General features: G+C 42.4%; 1 protein-coding gene across 1 annotated transcript in view; it reads right to left on the minus strand.

Moving 5' to 3' along the window:
• SCGN (secretagogin, EF-hand calcium binding protein) overlaps nucleotides 1–20858 on the minus strand; it is a 44689-nt gene extending 23831 nt beyond the window's left edge. The window contains exons 1-5 of the mRNA XM_045003092.1: nucleotides 20670–20858; nucleotides 19746–19816; nucleotides 2683–2775; nucleotides 2355–2444; nucleotides 759–815 (exon numbers count right to left, since the gene is read on the minus strand). Coding sequence (XP_044859027.1) covers nucleotides 759–815; nucleotides 2355–2444; nucleotides 2683–2775; nucleotides 19746–19816; nucleotides 20670–20742 — 384 coding nt within the window. The 5' untranslated portion in view covers nucleotides 20743–20858. The remainder of the gene's footprint in view (nucleotides 1–758; nucleotides 816–2354; nucleotides 2445–2682; nucleotides 2776–19745; nucleotides 19817–20669) is intronic.
• Between the last annotated feature and the right edge of the window lie 2300 nt (nucleotides 20859–23158).

Genomic DNA, 23158 nt, shown 5'->3' on the forward strand with positions numbered 1-23158 from the left:
GGCTGCTGATAGACCCTCAACATTAAGCTGAAGAATTCGAAGCGCCAGTCCAATGGCTCAGAAGTCAAAAGATGGCAATACATTGGGGTTACAGTCAGGTGGCATGTGATTAAGATTCACTGCCGAATTTGCTGCCCAAGTGCTTTGCAGACCAACGATAGATTTCTGAACGTGGTGAAAAGTGAAGTGTTTGATTAAGTGCTTTCCTGAATCGGACCTGGGCCTGAAAATAAAATAAATGTTGAGCTAAATTCTGCCCCCACCTTTGCAGGCACAGAAAACCATTTATTAATAGGCACAAAAGTAATTAGCTAGTTAATACAACGGAATTGCTGTGGCTCTGTTCTGCAGAGGTTGGAGAGGGGAGGCTGGGCTAGGGACTGTGCACATTTGTAAGATATGGAGGAGTGCTCTGGTGGTTGTCTCCACAGCAGTCCAGAGGTGAGTTGGGGGGCGGGGAAGAGATGTAAGCCCAGGGATGGGGGGGAAGGAGTGGGGCACAAAGGTGAGCTCAGGTGGTCCACAGATAAGAGGATCTATTGGCCAGTTCCTCACACAACCATGCAAGAGAACCACAGATCTAGCAGCTACAATTACAGCCAGTGTGTTCTCGAGTGATTGATTGCTACAGAACAATTTTAAAATGCCATTTATCAAGTTCACAAAAAGGCAGTAGAATTACTAAAGCCAGTGGAAAGACTCCCATTGATTTCAGTGAGTTATAGATCAGGCCCAAAAAGATGGTTAAAATAACTTACTTTGAGCTCGCCAGCTGAAATAAATCCACTGCTATCAGCATCATATTTGCGCCAAATCTGGAGGGAAAAAATTGGTAAGACCACATTAATTTTGCACTTAATCATCAAATAAGTTGATTATCTCATACAGCTCTAGATCAGATCTCATTCAGTTCCATAATTTGCATGTAGCCATATTATTGAGTACTTAATTCACTATAGACAAAGTAAAATTATCCACATACAGTGTTTTTTACTCTTATTTTGATGTTGACAGAACTGTGTATAGCACGGTATGGAAAAAAGGAATCTGCAATCAGCTATTTATTATAGACAGTCTCTTTCTATAAAGGAAAAATATAATCAGACTGAGAACCTGATCAAAATTTTGTACCTAATTTGTGCACAAAGCCATCATGTTTGCATACTCAAAGTGGTAATTTGCCTGTGTAAATGACCAGTTAGATGCATAACTGGTCATTGTGTCCACAAACACCCAATTTACATGTTAATCAAGATTATATATTCAGTTTGGAAATCAAGCCTTTGAAGTAGAGGAATATATTTAAAAATAAAGTTTTTTTTAAATAATGGCTTTTAAAAGCTCTCACTACTCTGGTGCTTTTCCTATCGGAGTAAGTCGCTCAGTGTCTATGAAGGAGACGTGCACAATTCTGTTTGGCTATTCACCCAGGTGGAGTATTTTTGTTTTTTGTGGGCAATTAATTTTAATGAGCAAGTGCAATGTCTTTTGTTATAACCACCATCATAATAAAGGGTAAGCAAGTAAATTTTGTCTGGGCTGGTCAATTTTCATGAGTGTTGCAAGGCTGATATAGTGTTTCTGCAGCAGCTAGCAATGCCAAGAATATAGGACCAAATCCTCCTCCAGATTTGTGAAGATGTTCAAAAGCTGGTAGATCAGGCCACCTGATTTCCCCAAATGTAGGGGAACTCCTTGGGTGGTCTAGAGTTGCCATAATGGCTCTGACTCTGCTTCCTTCCTTGCCCCCCTTGTGCAGAGGTGTGGCAAGGAAAAGGAGGCATTCCAAGGGCATCCCTATACCCCAGTACTCCCCGACTGACAGAATTGCACTGGCTGTTCACAGCCCCACTCCAGGGCCACTTAACAAATCCCTCAATCCACTCTAAATTCTGCCTTGGAACGTGACGGACAACTCCAGAATCAGGGAAGAGTGCCAGTACCAAGGTGGCTCAAAACCTCCTTTGCCAGTCCCCACTGATCTTTGTCCAGTGTACAAATGATAAAGCCAAGGATCTGACCCCAGCTCTCTAAAGGGTTAAACTGTTCAGTGGGTTGCTACAGAAACCTTTCATCCCTGGAGAAAATGGACACGTATCTTTAACAAAGTCTTCAAAGTGCAAGCATCTACTCTATGCAGCCCCTGGTTTTGTCCAGCCTATCTACGGTACAGAATGTTCACAACTTCAACAGCTAAGAAAATGCAGCCTTCCATTTTCCTTACTGAACATGAACTTGTACAAAATTCCACAGAGGTCCAATATACTAATCTACTTTAAATAAGAGTCTGCTTATAGGTGCCATTCAGAATAATTGACAGCAAAGTACAAGGGGTGAAGGCAAAAGACACACACCCGCATAAACTCCACACTGTTGTCCAAGGGTGTTTCCCGTCGGAAAAGCAGCAGAAAGTTCTCATCCTCTGGCAAGATCATATCTGCAAGCTAAAAGAGGCAGGTAAAGATTAGAGCAAATGTACATGACTAGTGACACTATGCAGGAAATAAAAGATGAACATGTTGTTTCCATGTAAATTACACTTTGAGCAAGCAGTTTGAAATTTATACACATTATCTTTGTGTCCCCACTCCCTCCCCCCAACCCCCCCAATGTCCCAGTTATGCATGATCCATTTTCTAATTTCATTGTCTTTAAAAAAAAAGAGATATTTTGGGAGTTTACCTCGTGTATTTGTAAACGTCCATCCGCAGTGACATCGTAGGCAGACATGAATCGCTCTTTCACCCTCTGAAGCTTTTCCTCTGTTATGGCATCCTGCAGTTTGAAAAGCCACGCACACACAAACAGAATCACTTAGGGCACTAGAACATCTCTTGGATGAAATTTACTGTCACAATTGTCCCATATATGAACGTTACATCATTTAGAATTCTCAGTGCAGTGCTTCTATTGGTCCATGCACAGATGCCACATAGGGTAAGTTTTAGAATGGAGCCCTACATGTAGCTCAGTGGCTCATACACAGTATGATGGAGACTCATTTCAGGCATCTGGAGATGCCTAAATGTTTCAATGTCATTCTCCTTAGCCAGCTGGTCCACATAGTGCAACTGTAATTCCCCCACTCCCTGGGGGCGGCAGGGAGTGTGTATTACAAGAGCTAGAATGTACATTTTACTCTTGTACTTTATGGATTACAGCAGTTTCCTGGGAAATACATCTTTGTACTTTTTCATTAGGTCATTTGGCTTAGCAGATGTTGGTGACATTGTAGCTGGCTTGTTTCATACGGTTATCATCAATGTGAAGGGAGATCTAGAACTGCTCTGAAACTAAGCCCTGGAGGTATCAGTGTTTATGATATGGAATTTTAAGCATCCTGCATTCTTTGTGCTTGCATGTCCAATGACTTACTCCCCTTTCAAACAATTTGTAGGTGGCGAATGTGAGAAGTTGAGAGTTTAACTGTTTATATGATTTGGCAGGTATTAAACTGACTTGTGGCCAATTTAACCTGGCAACATTTTTGAACAACTGGTCTGTCTGGGCTGCGCCACCTGTGATACTAAAGCAGCAACACCTTATTTTGGTTAGAAAAACTCAAGCAGAGATGCAGAGATAGGGAGAAGAAATTTAGTGGTGATATGCGCAGCATCCAAAAAGAAATACACCACAGCTGACAATTAGGATTTCCAAAGGAGATATCGCCAATAATTTCAGATAAATAGAACTTGCAAGGCAGTCTGAATAGAAATACCCATTTATGTCACACCTCTCTGCTTCCCAACTTGGCTAGTTCAGAGACTCATTATTACCTCTTCTCCGCCTACTGAGGGGTTCATATGCCTTCCTCTGACGCATTGTGGCCACTGTCAGACAGAATAGTGGTGGACCTTAGGTCTCATCCAGTATGGTAATTTCTAGGTTCTTATGACAGGTAGTCCTAGAAAAGTGAGTACTATTAAGATTATTGCCATGACTGCATACCACTTGATTAAGGACAAGGGACTATTAAAATCAAAAGCAATTGATGTAAAGAATGAATACCAATTCTGTATCCCGCTGCTGAGTGGGATGAAGCTGGAGATACTGAGAGCTGCGGTCTAAGCACAGGAAAAACTGAGCACATGGGAATGTCAGACCATGGGACTAGAATCCAGGAACTCCTGAGTTCCAGTCCAAGTGCTGACACCACCTCTTTGTGGGGTCTTGGGGAAATCACTTAACCTCTCTGCTTGAGTTACCCTCCATGTAAAATGGGGACCACAACTACTTGCTTCACAGTAGTTAATGTTTATAAAGTGTTCTGAGGATGACAAATGTGGAAATTATTCTTAATTTAACTTATTATTATTGCAGCAGCTTTCCAAGGTTTAAACAAGGCAACAACAGAAGGACTTGTCATTGGGCCCTGAGTCAGCAACATACTTAAGCATGGGCTAAATTAGCATTTACATCCACTTTTCACTGTCAGAGGTACAAGGCCGTAGAGAATCAGGCCCTCAATCTTTCATTCCGGAACAATCTATAAATTTCTTGCAGCTAACATGGTTGTGCTGTAGGCACAATGACTAAGGCTAGCCCTGTACTATCATGGTTAACTCACAAGTCGATATTTTGAAAACTTGCTCCCCGCTGAAATGAATTACAGTAAGGACACCCATGCCTTGAAGCTCACAAATCTTTTTGATACCATGCAGAATAATCAGTAGTCACGTGTGACCCAGGAACCTTTTGGTGCCAACTGGCAGAGAGAAAGGAGATTCATGGAGTTTTAACAGGGATCCCCTGGGTCAGATATATGCATATTAAGTTCACCAAAGTGTGGTGTGTGAGGTCTCTAATAGGAGCCAATAGTCCACTAGTCACCCCAATCATTTCAAAATGTATGGATGGATAATAATTAAGGATTTGGAGATCTATGCTGGAAATTACATTCTCTAAGGCAAATAACCAAGAGATGGCATGACTTCAACAGGTTCCTTTCAAACAGGAGGTAGCAGATACTTAGCTCTGTCTGGTCATATGTGTATTGGACATTGTATGTCTCACAATGCAGGCCTATTTGCATACTAAGCCCATACAGGCAAGTCTTATCTTACGCGGGGGTTCCGTTCCATGGTTATCGCGTAAAGCGAAAACCGCGTATACTCAAAATTATATCCCCAAGCCCTTTAAATCCCAGCTCCAGCAGCCAGGCAGGGGCGGCATTTAAATGGCTCCTCCGGGCTCCCCGCTCCGGAGCTGCATTTAAATGCTGGCCCCGGCCCCACTGCCGGAGCTGCGGGCGGGATTTAAATGGCTCCACTGGGCTTCCGGCCGCGGCGGGGAGCCCGGTGGAGCCCTTTAAATGTCCCCCCGGCCTGGCCGCCGGAGCTGTGGGCGGGGTTTAAAGGGCTCCACCGGGCTTCCCGCCGCGGCGGGGAGCCCTTTAAATAATGGCCCCGGCCCCACCGCCGGAGCTGCAGGTGGGATTTAAAGGACTCCGCCGGGCTTCCCGCAACAGTGTGGAGCCCGGCAGAGCCCTTTAAATCCCACCCGCAGCTTTGGCAGCCGGGCTGGGGCTGGCATTTAAAGGGCCTGGAGCTCCACGGTTTCTGGAGCTTCGGGCCCTTTAGTTCGCCCCAGGGGCTACCAGCCACCTCTGCAGCTGGGAGCCCCCTGGGTGATTTAAAGGCCCTGGGACTCCCAGCCACAGCTGGTGCCCCAAGACCTTTAAATCTTGAGGCCACGGCTCTTCCGCTTGAGGCCACGCCCCCCGACTCCGGCCGTACAGCATAAAGTTGAAATCGCACATGTTAAATGCGCGTAAGTTGCGACAGACTTGTACTCACTGCAATATTTACAGGAAGGAGGGGATCTTGTTTACCAGTAAATACAATGGATTGTGGGGCATACCTGGGAGTGCAGAGATACAGTCTAGATTTTTCACATAGGAGAGAAGCTGACAGTGTGGCTTGTCTCACGAAAAAGGGATCATAGCCCATGCGGCTGGAAAGTGTTGGTAATACTTTATTAGACACGAGGGTCTTGGTAATTAAGCCTAGGTTCTAGAATGTGTGTTATGATTTTATTTTATTTATTTTCTTCCAGTACTTCTACTTGTTATCACTCAAATCTCTCTACTTCGTTGAATTAATTTCGTTGTTTTCACTATAAACGTACCTAAGTGCTGTGTGTTAAGGGGAACAGTGGTCTGAGGTGTACCTGGTAAGATGAGTTGTACTATTCCTTTGGGCGCAGTGAATCTGTGAATACTTTGAGTGCCCAGTGAACAGGGAGACCTCAGAGGGCTCGGGGGTTGGAGTGTGCCTATCGCCAACCTGTAGAATCAGAGTGGGGCATGCATAGTCTTAGAGGGGAGTGCTTGTGTTGCCCGTGGAGGTGACACAGACGAGGCTTCCTCATGCTAAAACCAGGTGGTAGCAAAGTGTCTCACAGCCCCGGGTACCCACGGGGAAGCATCATAATATGATGGTACCAATTTCCAGCTGGTTCAAAAGAATACTACTGTGTAGGATTTTCCCCCTTAGAACCTCTGCCACAGTCAGCAGTAGTTACTCTAGTAGAGTAACATCAGGATTTCATAGATGAGAGAATGGAACCATGATTAGATTATGGGCTTGCCTACACTTGAAGTGCTACAGTGGTGCAGCTGCACTGCTGTAGTGCTTCCATGTAGACACTTCTTATGCCAACAGGAGGGTCTCTCCCATCGGCATAGGTAATCCACCTCCCCCACCGACAGTAGCTAGGTTGACTGAAGAATTCTTCTGTTGAGCTAATACCGTCTATACCCAGGATAGCTGTGTCGACCTAACTTTTTAGTGCAGATGAGGCCATACACTGGAACTGAAGTATCTACTCTCTACACATACTTCAGTCAACATGCTCATGTATCATGTATTTGTCTGATCACATTCTGATATCTTGCCCAAACCTGATGCTATATTTTTATGACCTAAAAATGAGCTAGTGTTCATCACTGCTTTTGAAAATTAAGACTGCTCAAATTGATTTCAATGAACGTTGGGAGCATAAATTCCTTTGAGAATCTGGTCCTAACTATAGTTAAAGTTACACGTATGCCTAAATGCTTTGCTGGATTGGGATCTTTCTTTTCCCTCTTTGTTCCCTACACATCCTGCATGTTTAGAAGTGCCTGCTGTTTTCCAAATGCCCTTCATCCATCAATAGTAAAGAGATCTGTTTTATTTCATTATGACATAAGAATATAATTTGATTTCTCTTTATCTGATTTCACAGCAAAAAAAAAAGACCTCAACAACTCTCTCATGCATGAGAACATTAGTGATCTATTATTATTATTATAACATACCCTTCATTGGGCATCCTACATTGAAATCAAAAGGAGAAACTGTTAATCAAGTAAATGTCTTCTGTTTATAAATGTCAAGTCCAATTAATTAATAGAGAATAGCTCTACTGAAAAGAATGAAGTAGCTCTTCTGACCTGGTTGTATACATCAATTGATTACATGTGAGTGGGTGTGGAGGATGGATGGATAGACAGACAAAACAATAAGTGGGGCACTTTTGAACAAACACAATACTGTTTTCTTACACCTAAAAATTATAACTCTTTCTCATGGTATTTAAATTGGCTTCCAGAGCAGAACACTTCTCAGGCATTAGACAAGCATATCAGTTGCTATTTTCAATAGCCTGGCAAACTACTCTGAAATTATCCTCCTCCATGCCCAGTAGGATAAGTTATTTTTGAAACTATAATCATCACTGATATTTGAAAAAATGTGCTGTGGAATTCAAACTAGTGTTTTCTTATAAAAGCTTATTGTTCAACTGTGTGTCAGCTTTTAACAACTTCATTGAATTTTAGCTATGTAAGAGCATTGATAATGAGAATAAAAATAGGATTTTTTACAATTAACTATCTTATTGGCTAAATCACTTAAAGACGCATCATTTGGAATGTATGCAAACCATAGCACCATTAGCTTTCGGTCCAGATGTTCTTCAGTATGACAGATGTTTCAAAGTTGCCCTCCCTCTCTATGCAGCACCATTCTCTTTCTTGTAATGTAAAAGGTAATAGGAGTATATTACTATCTCTAAGCAGATCATTTTACTTCCAGAGAGCAAAGGCAGAGTCAAAAATGCACAATCTGGGTTTTCTGAGAGCTATGCTAGAAGTGAAGTCTTTATATATCATTGTACAACATCAGCTTCAGTCTCCAGCTTTGTTCTTTAGCTCCGTACCCAACGTTTGGAAGGGCAGAATCTATTCTGCTGTTGATGCAGGGCAGTCAAGAGCTGCATTTCACCCCCACATAGGGGAGTAAGAAAGCATCTTATGCGGCTGCCCTGGGGCTGCTACTCACTTCACTGTGCAGGTGGATGGGGACTAGGGTAGCCATGGCTCTGTACCCCAGCATGCCAGCTATTGCAGCTGAGCAGTTGCAGAGGCCAAGTAAGTTGCTCCATGAAAAGACCTGAGGCAGCTTATTTCCCATCTGAAGGAAGGGGGAAGCAGGGGTAAAATGTTGACTCTAGAAAGCTTAAACAAGTCTGAATCTACTCTGGGGGCTAGGTTTTGTTTTCACATCACTGCTGTAATATTGCTACAGTGAGGCAGTGAGTCTGGAAAGATGATAATGTTAATATCACAGTAACAAATATTGCTGATAGTTAAAACTTCAGAAGTCTTGTGCATTTGGGAGGGGCCTACTCCAGAAACAGCAGGGAAAAAATTCTTACCCATCAACCTAGAAGCAGAATGTAAAATACTAGAGGTCTGGGTCTGAAGACAGCTTTGGATTTTACAGTGGAAAATGTTTAAACAAATGACATACATTGTTACTATTAGTTATAGAGCTTAACATACTTACAGATCTTTATATCTTCAAAGCACAGTACAAACATCAATTATTATCACTTAACTGTATTAATTTAATTGGTTTTCAATAATTGCCATGGTTTCCACCGACAAGATTCAAATGTCCCTTAAAAAAGTGTCCTGCCAATGCACAATTCAGTTACACTGTGTAGATGTGACCTGAGGATGCATTTTCTGCAATTGGAAGATACTACTGTAGTTTTAAAGATAACTGCTAGCCTGTATTAGTGCTCTCCTCCTCCCTACCCCAAATCTTGGGTAACCTGAGATTGTTCATATTACAAGGAGAAGAAGTGAGAGAGGGAGCTTGTTCCAGACTGACAGACATCAACTACATAGAAACAGAGCTACCACACTGATCAGAGCCAGGTGTGACAATAACAGAAAATGTGGAAGTGGCAGAAGTGTTAAATGACATGTTTCAGTTTTCACCAAAAAGTTTAGTAGCAATTGGACATCTAACTTAAATGCCAGTGAAAATGAGGTAGGATCAGAGACGAAAATAGGGAAAGAACAAGTTAAAAATTACTTAGATGAGTTAGATGCCTTCAAATCACCAGGGCCTGATGAAATACATCCTACAATACTCAAGGAGCTGAGTGAGGAAATATCCGGGCCATTAGCGATTATCTTTGAAAAGTCATGGGAGGACTGGAAAAAAGCAAATATAGTGCCAATCTATAAAAAGAGGAATAAGGACAACCCAGGGAATTTCAGACAAGTCATCTTAACTTCAGCACCCGGTAATATAATGGAGCAAATAATTAAGCAATCAATGTGCAGACATCTAGAAAATAATAAGGTGGTAAGTAACAGTCAGCATGGATTTGTCAAGAACAAATCGTGTCAAACCAACTTGATAGCTTTCTTTGACAGGGTAACAAGCCTTGTGGATGTGGGGGATAAAGCGGTAGATGTGGTATATCTTGACTTTTGATATTGTCTTGCATGACCTTCTCATAACAAACTAGGGAAATACAAGCTAGATGGAGCTACTATAAGGTGGGTGCATAACTGGTCGGAAAACTGTTCCCAGAAAGTAATTATCAGTGGTTCACAGTCAAGCTGGAAGGGCATATCGAGTGGGGTCTGCAGGAATCAGTCCTGGGTCCGGTTCTGTTCAATATCTGTTTATTTTGGACATTAGCAAAATCTTCCTGTCAGGGTAGTTAAGCACTGGAATGAATTGCCTAGGGAGGTTGTGAAATCTCTGTCATTGGAGACTTATAAGAACAGGTTAGACAAACACCTGTCAGGGATGGACTAGATCAGGGTTTCTCACAACAAATTCTTTTGTGGCCTCAGAGTGGCCACTCTCACTGGTGGCCACACTGACACTTTTCCCCTAAAATACTTAATTAACTTTAGGAAAAACAATTAAATATGCACAGATATACATTACAATGATTTGGGTGTGTATTTGTAGCTTTTTTTTTTGGCAGACTCAATAATGCGTTAATTAAATTCGTGACTGAACTCCTTAGGGGGAGAATTGTGTGTCTCCTGTTCTGTTTTACCCACATTCTGCCATATATTTCATGTTATAGCTGTCTAAGATGATGACCCAGCACATGTTGTTCATTTTAAGAACACTTTCACTGCAAATGTGACAAAATGCAAAGAAAGTACCAATGTGCAATTTCTAAAGGTATCTACAGAATTTGACCCAAGGTTTAAGAATCTGAAGTGCCTTCCAAAATCTGAGAGGGACGAGGTGTGGAACATGCTTTCAGAAGTCTTAAAAGAGCAACACTCTGATGCGGAAACTACAGAACCCAAACCACCAAAAACCTTCTGCTGGTGGAATCTGACTCAGATGATGAAAATGAACATGCGTCAGTCCACACTGCTTTGGATTGTTATTGAGCAGAACCCATCATCAGCATGGATGTATGTCCTCTGGAATGGTGGTTGAAGCATGAAGGGACATATGAATCTTTAGCGCATCTGGCATGTAAATATCTTGTGACACTGGCTACAACAGTGCCATGCAAACACCCTGTTCTCACTTTCAGGTGACATTGTAAACAAGAAGCAGGCAGCATTATCTTCTGCAATTGTAAATAAACTTGTTTGTCTGAACGATTGGCTGAAAAAGAAGTAGGACTGAGTGGACTTATAGGCTCTAAAGTTTTACATTGTTTTATTTTTGAATGAAAGGTTTTTTTGTACATAATTCTACATTTGTAAGTTCAACTTTCATGATAAAGAGATTGCACTACAGTACTTGCATTAGGTGAATTGAAAAATACTATTTCTTTTGTTTATTACAGTGCAAATATTTGTAATAAAAATAAATATAAAGTGAGCACTGTACACTTTGTATTTTGTATTTAATTTAGATCAATATATTTGAAAATGTAGAAAACATCCAAAAATATTAAATAAATGATATTCTATTATTGTTTAATAGCGCGATTAATTGCATGTTTAATTTTTTAATTGCTTGACAGCCCTAGTCAAAACACAATGTGAATATAATTAAGGGAATTTTTCTTCCATAGAAAGGGGCAAACAGGATCAGATAAAATAAGAATTCTCCAAACTTTGCTCAAAGTTAGGCATATGGAGATTGTGGCTATTTGAGAAGGAATAAAAAATGACACCAAGTTTGCAAGCTCAGGAGCCATGGGTAGTACGATAGTTATCAGTGACAGAGAAAGGAGGAGGGGCAGATCGCTACTGTCAATTGATAGAAATTACAGGAATAAAAAGCAGTGCCTGACTCCAGTTTTCATTTTGGAAAAAGAAAGGTCACCTTGCTCAAAGAATTATGATCTGTATTAGATTATAATGGTGACTGAACCAAGTCTGGAAGAAGGATTTTTACCCCTTAGCTATCATCATGTGAACAATAAAACTTCAAAGACACTGGCTTAGGTCCCAATCTAGCGGAGTGCTGAGAGCAGCTGAGCATCCTCAATGGCCAATGAAGCCTATGGTAATTGAAGGCACATCACTATTTAGGATCAAGTCCATAACATGTATCTCATTAGCAAACAAAAGATTATATAATTTTGCTATGAAAATATAAACAGCTGTAAAAAATATGGCCCATGGCATTTATCATAAATCACTTGATTTAAGGACAATTTTTTTTACATGGCATTTATCATAAATCACTTGATTTAAGGACAATTTTTTTTACAAGAACATTTCTTATTAAGGATAATACCCCACAAAGCTTTGCATGGGACAATTACTGTAATTCAACCCACCATAGTAAGTACATTTTCCCCTCTTCACATCTGATCCTGTCCTTGAATTTTGTGAAAAATACTTTAAAAATATTTCACATCAGAAATGTAATTGACATATTCATACTTCTCATTATGATGGAAATGACATGTTTACCTTTTTATCCCCACAGTGTTTAATTTCTTAAGGATGGTTGTCCATAACCTTCTGGAGACTTGACAGTAATCTCTCTCCTTTTATCACATTTTTTTCTTTTGGGTGCCCTTGCCCCCATGTTCTCTCATATTTCTTTGCTTGTTAAGAGAGCTGTGCTGCTGGTAGTGATTTATTTTAATGAAAACACAGTGATGAATCATTTGTTTTGGAAAAAATAAAATGTGCAGAGAATCACAGGGACTTTAGAACTTGATGTAAGGGTAGGTCTAATTTAGGATATGCCAACCTTGAGAGTATCACTTTAATCAAGAACAGGTCATGTCATTAACAATTACCATTCTCCCCCACATGAGGAGATGGAAAATAGGATTTTTCCCTGCAATTAAGTAAGTACATCACGTGTAGGGGGGAAAAAAGTCTAAAGCACTGAAAAATGCTGGTTTGCAAGTGATTTTTTTGTTTTTAAATTCCCAACTTCCCTTGTTCATTGGTACAAAGGCAGGCAGATTGCACCATTCAGTTCTGTCTGCAGCTAGCTGTCAGTGTCTGCCAAATTGGAAAAACAAATCCTTGGACTAATTCAGATCTCACTTAGGATCTGATCCTTTAACAGGCTGCATGCATGCAAAGCCCTGTGTCCACATGAAGCCAGATGCAGGATTGAGATCTCAGTCAATGCAACTCTCACATAAGCCAGTGAGAACTGAACTCATGTGAGAGCCTGAATCTGCCATGTGCCAAGTGCCTCCTATGCAGATTAACTACAATAGCCTCTTAAAAAAAAAAAAATAGCTAGCCTTCTACTTGCATCCACAAATTGTGGGCACAAATATTTGATGGTCCAATTTATTCCTCCACAAATCTTAGGCATGTATATGACCAACTGTCCATAACTGATTGTGGGTGGAAAATGAACCAGTAGATATGTCCACTCAAAAAAATAGTGGGCACAAAAATGGAACTAAAGTCAGGCTGGAACTCAGGACCTATATACATATGACAGAAATGGCAACTTCCAGCAGTATCCTGGACAAACCCTACTGAAGTAAGTTTAAGTATTTTAGGAGTTTACTATATTAAAAATGCAAATGTTCATGTTATTATTGTGGGTCTGTATGTAACTTGTTTAGGAGGGAAACGTGACTAATGTAAATTCGGGGAAGTGTTACAAGCTTCAAAGGACTACTTGAAACAATGTGAACCTTTAAAGTTAAGTGGGTTTCCCAGGAAATTTCCAGGGAGAGGCGCATGCAAATGTTACCCACTCAGGTTATACAAGAGCTCGGCCTTTTGAAGCTCTGCCCTGAGGAGGGGACCTTTTGTCTGCTGATCACCTGTTACATGAGGACAAGGTCAGAGGCCCAAATAGTAGGAGTGACTCTGAGATTCATGGGTGTGCTTATTCTGAGCTAATAGTTGTTACAAACCTATGGCTGCCAAAAAAAAAACCCTACATGAGGCTGGAAGGTTGGGGGTGATCTCTGGTAAGCTTATTAGCATGGGTGCAAGTTCTTTTAATACTTTGATATATTTTCTCTAATGCTTTCACCTTAAGAATAAACATGCTTGCTTAGGAAAGCTGTGTGGTATCGTGAACAATTATGCTTTTTATAGCCTGTGAACCAGCTTCAATAGGCGAGAGCTCCACATCAGACTATTCCATAACTCAGTGGTTAGAGCACTCACTGGAGAACTGGGAAAACCCACATTCAGATCCCTGCTCCACATCAGGCGGGACAGAGGGGACATGTAACCTGGGTCTCCCACATCCAGGTGAATACGCTAGTCATTGGGCTAAAAGTTACAAGGGAAGCTGCCACTATTTCCTATTCCCACCCCAAAGAGTGTTTTTCTTGCAAAACAAAAAAACCCAAAACAAAACAAAAAAAACCAACTGCTTAGGGCCCTAACTCCAGGAGAGTTGTGAATTCCAAGCAGTGATAGTTGCCTCCCTGCAGCACCAAACTCCCTGAGAGGGGCAGGACTCAGGCCACACCTCTCTCCTTGACATTTCCTACTAGCTAAGGTCTGGTCTACACTACGCGGGGGGAGGGGGCGAACTAAGGTACGCGACTTCAGCTACGCGAATAGCGTAGCTGAAGTCGAACTACCTTAGTTCAACTGACTTACCCGTCCAGACGCGGCGGGGTCGAACTCCGCGGCTCCAAGGTCGACTCCGCCACCGCCGTTCGCGGTGGTGGAGTTCTGGAGTCGACCGGAGCGCGTGGGGAGTTTGAACTATCGCGTCTTGATTAGACGCGATAGTTCGAACTCCGAGAAGTCGAACTCACCGCGTCGACCCGCGCGGTAAGTATGGACCTACCCTAAGTTAGGCAGCAGCCTGCTCAAGCCATTTCTACATTACAGAATTATGCCGACCTAACTTACCGTAGTTATTAAATTGCTTTGGTGTACGTGCACACTTTGCTCCTTGTGTTGTTGGAGTTCATCCTTGCCAGGACCACTTGTATCGATTGTATTGTCAGTGTGAGGCATTGTGGAACAGCTGCTGAAAGCTAGTAACAGTTGATGTAAGCAATGCAGTGTCCACACTGACACTGCGTCCACCTAGTTACATCACCCGTGACTCTATGCCACATGGGGAATTTACTAAATTGGTGTAAAAAGGCACTTATGTCGGTGGGAGTCAAATTTAAGTGAAAACACTTCCACAGCTAGATCGCTGCAACGCAGCTTACGTCAACTTCACCCTGTAATGTAGACCAGGCCTCAGTATGATGGTCTTTTGTGGATCCCATTCTGTGACAGCTAACTCTTTCTTCCATGCACTGGGCACGTAAGTACCTAACTCAGAGGCTGTGGATTCCACTGGGTGCAGCAAGATGCCTAAAAGTTAGGCACTGCAACACTGAGCATCACAATGCCTAAATCCCTTTGTGGATCTAGTCCTTAGCCCATCAGTATAGACTAGTAATTAGACTACAGAATCCTACCATAACATAATACCATATGTATTAGAGAGATGAGGTGAGTGAGGTAATATCTGTTACTGGACCAACTACTGTTGGCGAGAGAGACAAGCTTTTGAGCTTACACAGAGCTTTTCTTCTGGTCTGTGAAACTAACTTGACCTGTCACTGCTAAATACAAGGTTTGAACAGATTGTTTAGCATAAGTAGGTAACAGATTTCAAGGGACCATTCAAGGTGAAGTGGCCCATTAATCTACATCTACTTGCAAATCAAGGGAGTTATGGTAGAATTGTATGACCTGATAGCTTTTCATAGTTAGATAAGGAAAGGAGGGGTTGGATCTGGGATTTGGTTTGGCCCATTATAAAGTTAGGGGCCCTTTGCAAAATTCAGATCTTCCTTTGCTTCAAAACACCCTCAAAAGTTCAAAGATATTTAGATTCAAGACTTTGGTTTGGACCAATCTACACTAGTGACACATTCTGAATCCTCTTTCTTGCCCGGTGCTCGTAATCCACAAATCTGATTCTCAAGTGGCTCATAGACTCTGTCTTTAATTGTTTCCCCAGCTGCTTTGATGCGCTTGCATTTACTGTCAGACGAAGATGTAGCAGAGAAGCTGGGAAAAATAACAGAGTTACAGATTACAGTGGTCATTAGGGGGAAAATAATAGCTTAGAGAGCGGAGGTTGAAAAAATATAATTATGAAACTGTTCACTATTCAAGCAGAGACAACTTCCAGAGCTGATAGTTATTTATCACTTGTATAGCACTTTGGAAATAGTAACTAATTAATCCTTGCAATGCGTCTGCAAGGTATGTCATTAAGTGTTATTGTCTCTCTGTAGCAGAGGGTAGAAGAGGCATAGAGGTTAAGTGCCCATAAAAGGAATCAGTGTCAAAACTAGGATTAAAATGCAGAGATCCTAGCTCCCAGCCCTGTGCTGATATCAGTAGGCAATGTGTTTCTTTAGGGTAATGAAAAATAGTTCCATGGGGGCCCTTGACTTTTTCCACTGTGGGAAGGGGTTCTTCACACCTCAGTAGGACGCATGTATGGAATAGGTGATGTGTACAGAAAGAAAAATGGTGGGTAAACATAATGTTATATGATAATTATACAAAAATAAGTCATTCATATACAGTGCTACGATGCTCATGATGCTTAAGAGACAAATAAGAAAAAGTCCTTTCCTTGTGGAGTGTCCAATCAGAGCACAAAATTCTACTCTCAGACTTACTCAGCAGCCTCCATGGGAGATCCACCCATGCAGGGAAAGCAGAATACTTCCCTATGGATTTGAGATAATTTTGCCATTAGTTAAACAATGAGAATTGAAAATAGACCATAGATTGCAAGGCCAGAAGGGACCATTGTGATCATACACAGGAGGTCAGATTATAACACAGACCATAGAACCTCTCCAAAATGATTCTTGGAGCATATCTTCTAGATCAGTGGTTTTCAAACTTTTTTTCTGGTGACCCAGTTGAAGAAAATTGTTGATGCCTGTGACCCGGTGGAGCTGGGGATGAGGGGTTTGGACTGTGGGAGGGGCTTGGGGCTGGAGCAGAGGGTTGGGGTGTGAGGGTGAGGGCTGCGAGGTGGGGCCAGGAATGAGGGGGTCAGGGTTTGGGGGGGCTCTGGGCTGGGGTAGGATATTGAGGTGTGTGAGGGGGTCAGGGTTCTGGGGTGGGGCTGCAAGCTCTGGGGTGGGGCTGGAGATGAGGGGTTTGAGGTGCAGGAAGGGGCTCTGGGTTTGGGGGGGCTCAAAGCTGGGATAGTGGATTGGGGAGTGGGGTTGAAGCATGGGCTTATCTTGGGTGGCTCCCAGTCAGCAGCAAGGCGCGGTGCTAAGGCAGGCTTCCTTCCTGTCCTGGCACCGCAACCATGCTGTGTCCTGGAAGAGCCCAGCAGAAGGTCCGGCTTCTAGGTGGAGGCACGCAAGTGGCTCCACGTGTGTCTCACATGCAGGGATACCACCCCCGCTTCAGCTCCCATTGGCCGGGAGCCAGTGCTCAGGGCAGGGCCAGTGTGCAGAGCCCCATGGCCCCTCGCCTAGGAGCCGGATCTGCTGCTGGCCGCTTTCGGGGCTCAGCGCGGTGTCAGAACAGGTTGGGACTAGCCTGCCTTAGCTGGGCAGCACTGCCGACGGGACTTTTAACGGCCCAGTCAGCGGTGCTGACCTGAGCTGCCATGACTCAGTGCCTTACGACCTGCAGTTTGAAAACCACTGTTTTAGATAAACGTCCAATGTTGTTTTAAAAATTGTCAGGGATGGAGAATCCACTGTGACCTTAGGTAAATTGTTCCAAACTACTCACTATTGAAAATTTACACCTAATTACTAGTCTGAATTTGTCTAGCTTCAACTTCCAGCCACTGGATTGTGTTAAACTTTTCTCTGCTAGATCTACAAGCCTGTTATTAAATATTTGTTCTCCAGGTAGGTACTTATAGATTGTAATCAAGTCATCTCTTATGCTTCTCTTTGTTACGCTAAATAGACTGAGCTCCTTGAGTCTATCAATATAAGGCATGTTTTCTAATCCTTTAGTCATTCTTGTGGCTCTTCTCTGAAGTTTCTCCAATTTATCAACATCCTTCTTGAATTGTGGCTATCAGGGGAAGGGATGCAAGGCAATGCATGATCATATTGTCTAAGGGCCATATACTGGCCCCCTCACTGTTAAGTAGCACCTTACCGCTCCCACTGATTTCACTGAGAATCCTTTGCAAAGCAAGATACTACTCTCCATATGAGTAAGTGTGACAGAATCTGTTCCTTAAATTTTATAGAAAATGAGAGATGTAGACAGGAAAAGAAGACTGATTTAATAACTTTTGGCAATAATGAGAGTTGTCATTATGTACCCTGTTTAACAAAGGGAAAAAATATGTTCCATTATGAACCCTGTAGATACTGGTTTCTGTGCACTACTGTTTTGGTATGTAATGCCCTATTTCATGTCATGAAACAGACTTCACATAGACCTCTGTATGTGATACATAATCACGGGAACATAGGACTTGCTGTACTGCAGCAGTCTCATGGCCCATCTAGTCCAATACTACAGTGGCCAGCACCAGACACTTCAGAAGACAGTGCAAGAAACCCCACAGCAGGCAAACATCAGATAATCTACACTATGAAATTCTTCTCCTAACACCTCATAATTAAAGTTTGGCTTAAACCCCAAAGCTTGAAGTCTCATATCCCTTCCAATATTTTCTTTAGCGTTGTTATAAATCTAGATATTCTTATCTATATAAATGTTGATCCCTCTTTGAATATTGCTAGGTTCTTGGTCTTGATAACATCCTATGGCAATGAGTTCTAGTCAATATCTGCATTGTGTGAAATAACACTTTTATCAGTTTTGAATATGCCACCTTTCAGTTTAATTCAATGCCCTTTTTCTTGTGTTATGAAGCAGGGAGAATGGAAGCTTCCAATTTTATCTCCTTTTTAAAATAAATAATCACAGTCTTTTCAACCTCTCTTCATATGAATATTTCTATATCCATAATCATTCTCATTCCTCATCTCTGAATCCTCTCTGCCTTTATGCAATTTATATCTAAATTCTAAATAGACTTTTCTATACATTCCAACAATATTTCATAATAAAACTATTCTTTTTGCAAATGAAACAAAAGTTCCTTTTTGTTTAGAATAATTACAAATTGGAGTATATAAGACCCCCCATTCTTAATTTTGCATGTTATAATCAGAAATCTGTTCAGATTTAACTAGCCTGTTTTTCCTGTTTTTATTTAATGGAGCTGCTTCACATTTATTTGCTTTGTGCCCATTTCTTCTATTTTAAGAGATGCTGACTTTTTTTTCTTGTATTTGATCCTGTAGTGAAAAGATAATTTTTTAAATGTAATCTTTGTGCAAATTCTAGGACAGTCTTATTCAGTGGCAGTAGTTCTCTCTGACATTCAAAGGCAAAGTATGAACTGAAGATAACGGAGAAAAGGGAGATTTTAGCATAAAACTTTTTGATTTGTGGACAGCATAAGATGAGAAGCACTGATAAATAGTATGAAACAGAGCTCAAAAAAACCAAACCCAAACAAAGATACACAAGTCTTGATCTTATGAGCAGTATGTTTGACTCATATGTTTATCCTTTAGCCACTTCTAAGAATGAAGGCAAAACTCTTCATAAGCACTGGTTAAAATTAATGCAGGAAGAGTTCTATGGTAGTTTTATTTCCAAAGTCAATTATCATATTAACAAATCAGCATTGTTTTGAATCAAGCATAAATACTTGCTACTTTCCCCTCCAAGACTAAAATCTAAATTAAAGAATTTCAGTTCCATTTTTATCATTTAAATGGATTTTCCTTCAAGCTTTCAAAGAGGAGATTTGGTTTGTGCCAAAATTATAACCTTGGAGTGAGTAACAGATGTTGGACTGAAAATAAACAGCTCTAATACTGGTAGAGTTATTGCACCTGTTTCTCTTAGCACCTGTTGTTGCTAGGAGAAAATAAAACCCTTTATCTTTGGTCTCACTAAGGAAACTAGTAGTCACAGAGCAAAGAGCACAAAACCTTTTTAAACACAATTGTCTTCACATGCATGTAATTTGGTAAGTACTTACAGATGTGCCCAGTTTCTTCAGTAGATGATGAAAAAAATTATCAAGCTCCTTCCCTTCTATGTAACCATTGTCTAAATACAATTAAAACATACATGATTGAACAGACATAATTATTGGTCTAACTCTAAGCACAGCTTACAAACTATAGAACCATTTTTGTTTATAGAAACTGTGCCAAGTTGGGACAATGTTCTCTTTATTCCTAAATAAGTCTATTCATCCTTCCTATCTTATGGCACATCACTTAAAGTTGGAAGTTGTTATATTTAATTCAAATTCTTAACATTTTAATATTTTTAATTTTTTCTGTATTATATTGTAAAGATCGTGGCAAAAAAAAGGAAAAAAGAAGCAGTTAACGGAGTAGACAAATATTTTGTGCTCCCAGTGCATTCTCTGCAAGGGAAGTTTATTGTTAAAATTCTTTTCCCTTATGTATATAAGATCAACCCTGTGAAGTTCAGGATTTCCTGGAAGGACTGATTCAGCTACTCAGTGCTGGTGGATGCTTAGCAAGTACTTGATTTAAAAAAAAATTCTCGTTGTTGCTCAAAGAGAACATTTGTCCTGATTTTTGCTGCCCGGTGTTAACGCTATCAACCTGCTTGCGGGCTATCCGGGGCGCAGGCAACATCTGCCACAGCTGGCAAACGCAGAAGTAGGTGGTAAGTCTCAGCCATATAGGAAGCCCCAGCTACATGTTACATAGACTCGGGCACCACGCTCACGTGCATCACACAGGCACAGGGCATGCACCCCTGGGGCCGCACTCAGGGGCACCGCGCCTCAGCTGCATCGCAGGGGGATTCCCAGGGGCCGAAAGACCCCCCCCCCCCGCCCAGCCACAGGGGCCCGTCCTGCCAGTCCCGGGACCCTCAGCGCCCCCCGGCTCGCGCCCTTCCCGCGCCAGCAAACCTCCCGCACCGTCGGCGTCGAAGCGCTGCCAGATGTGCAGGAAGCCGGCGGCGTCCAGCTGCTCCAGGGGGCTGCTGTCCATGGTGCTGCAGGGGGAGAGACCTCGCCCGAGTCCCGGCGGCGGCTGGAGCGCTTTGCCCGCCCGCGGTCCCTGCAGCGCGCCGGCCGCTCCGCCTGCCGCCCCGCGACTGACTAGGGCGGGAGGTTTCCAAAGAGGAGCCCGCAGGGAGACACGCCCTGCGCTCGCGCGCATGGGCCCAGGTGCGAGGAAGGGCAGAGGCCGAGCCCCGGGGAGTGCGGGGGGGAAGGGGAGAGGGAGAACTCCACTGCAAAACAGCTGCCCGCAGCTGAACCCCCCTCCCCAGTTAATAATCAACCCCCCATTCCCTGGTGTCTGGGAGCTGCAGGGATGCAAAGAGAGGACACCGCTAACTACGGGTGTGTGTGTGTGTGTGTGTGTCTTAGACACTGACTCCCTATTGACCCCTGTTCTGCTCGATACAGGGTGGAAGGGCAACTTAGAGAGTGCTGGCCGGGGATGCGGCAGAGAGTCCTGTGGCACCTTATAGACTAACAAACATATCGGAGCATGAGCTTTCCTGGGTATCGGAGCATGAGCTTTCCTGGGTGAATACCCACTTCCTCAGGTATTCACCCACAAAAGCTCGTGCTCCGATACGTCTGTTAGTCTATAAGGTGCCACAGGACTCTTTACGGCATTTACAGATCCAGACTAACAGGGCTACCCCTCTGATATCTGGCTGGGGATATTTATTTTAGCATCTCTCACAGTGGCTCTTCCCTAAGGGCCTGATCCCAAGCCCACCAAAGTCACCTGACCGTCCTATTTAGGGGGATGAGTGTGGTCTGAATGACATCAGCATATCAGGCTGCAGTAATGACACACACCTAGCCCTTGGAGCTGTCTGTACAGTGCTGTTGAAGTCTTGGTGTATTTTTTTGCAGTGCCAATGCTTGTTTTCTCAGTCCTCTTGCGTACAGTTTTGCAAGATCGAGTTTGGTTTGCACATTTTTGTATTTTATTCAAACATGGGTAGACCTAGAAATTCAAGTACACCTAGAAGCAAGGGGAGGATTGACTTAAAATAAGAATCCTTCATGTTGGCATTGCACAGGCATCTGAAAAAGACATGTGCATGGGGTTTTTTGGGGGGGGGAGGGAGTCATCATTAAATTATATTTTGCATGGAAAATGTGAGTTTTAATTAAAAGAAAAATGTCCTACAAGACTCCAAAAAGTTCCCTAGAAACCAAAACAATAAAAAGAAGTTCCAGAGTATTTACTAGGATTCTCCAACTCTTCATGGAAATTAAAGTCACATCTGTGATGAAGTGAGAGGGAGAATTGCACTGCCAAATATAAAAAATGGGTGCCTAATGTTTGACTGTTAGGGCTGAGCAAGAGACCATTGAAATCAATGGAAAGACTTCCACTGACTTCAATGGGCTTTGGACCAGGCCCTTAAAGAACTCATTTGTAAGTAGCAAGATTTTCAAAAGTTCTGATACCCAGCAACTCCCATTGTCTTAATTTAGAAATATATTTGATTTCATTGGGAGCACTGCTGGAAATCCTGCCAGTCACTTAGCTAGATGCCTACATACAGGCTGAGGAGGCTAACTTTAGGCCCCTGCTTTTGAAAATCTTTGCTTGCATTTGTTCAATAGAAGTTGCCATTCACACAAAGAACACTATACCTGCAAATTACTTGCTTTTAGTGTTATCACACCCATGAATTACGAGTTTTTAATCTGTGGCCAATCTGTTAGATAAATATAACGTACAGATCCATAATGGACCTATTCTAAGCTACCAGAGCCCACGAACCTTTTAGGTAATTAAATAAAACCACTTGGTTGGTTTAAGTAGGGGGAAGGAAAAAGTAGCTGCCATAGAGTTGAGGCATTTAATAAACAGCATGAGAGCTGTTTATTACAACTATATCACAGCCAGCTGACTGTGGTCATAGAATCTCAGGGTTGGAAGGGACCTCAGGAGGTCATCTAGTCCAACCCCCTGCTCAAAGCAGGACCAAACCCAACTAAATCATCCCAGCCAGGGCTTTGTCAAGCCTGACCTTAAAAACCTCTAAGGAAGGAGATTCCACTACCTCCCTAGGTAACCCATTCCACTCCAGTCTCCCCACTCTACTCTACTCCAGACAAAAGGTTTCTGAGATGTTCAATGGAATGCCTAGGCTGTGAGCAGCCTCAGCCAAAGGCCCCCACCATGAAGTGGGAGCCCCCGCAACAGGAGCACTAGGCAAAAAGACAGATAAGGGGCTTCCGCAGGGTAAGGGGAATGATGCAGTGGGGGAGGCATTCCTCCTGTCCATGCACACTCAGCCAGGATCTCTGTTCTGTCCACTCTCAGAGAAGGAGCATATGGGCCTTAAACAAATATCAGTAAAAGGTATTTGCTAGTTATTTATTAACTGGCTTTTAAAAGTATGGCTCTTCCATAAATGTTTGCTCAG

The sequence above is a fragment of the Mauremys mutica genome, chromosome 2 (genome assembly GCF_020497125.1).
Source record: "Mauremys mutica isolate MM-2020 ecotype Southern chromosome 2, ASM2049712v1, whole genome shotgun sequence".
Taxonomy (NCBI): Eukaryota; Metazoa; Chordata; order Testudines; family Geoemydidae; genus Mauremys; species Mauremys mutica.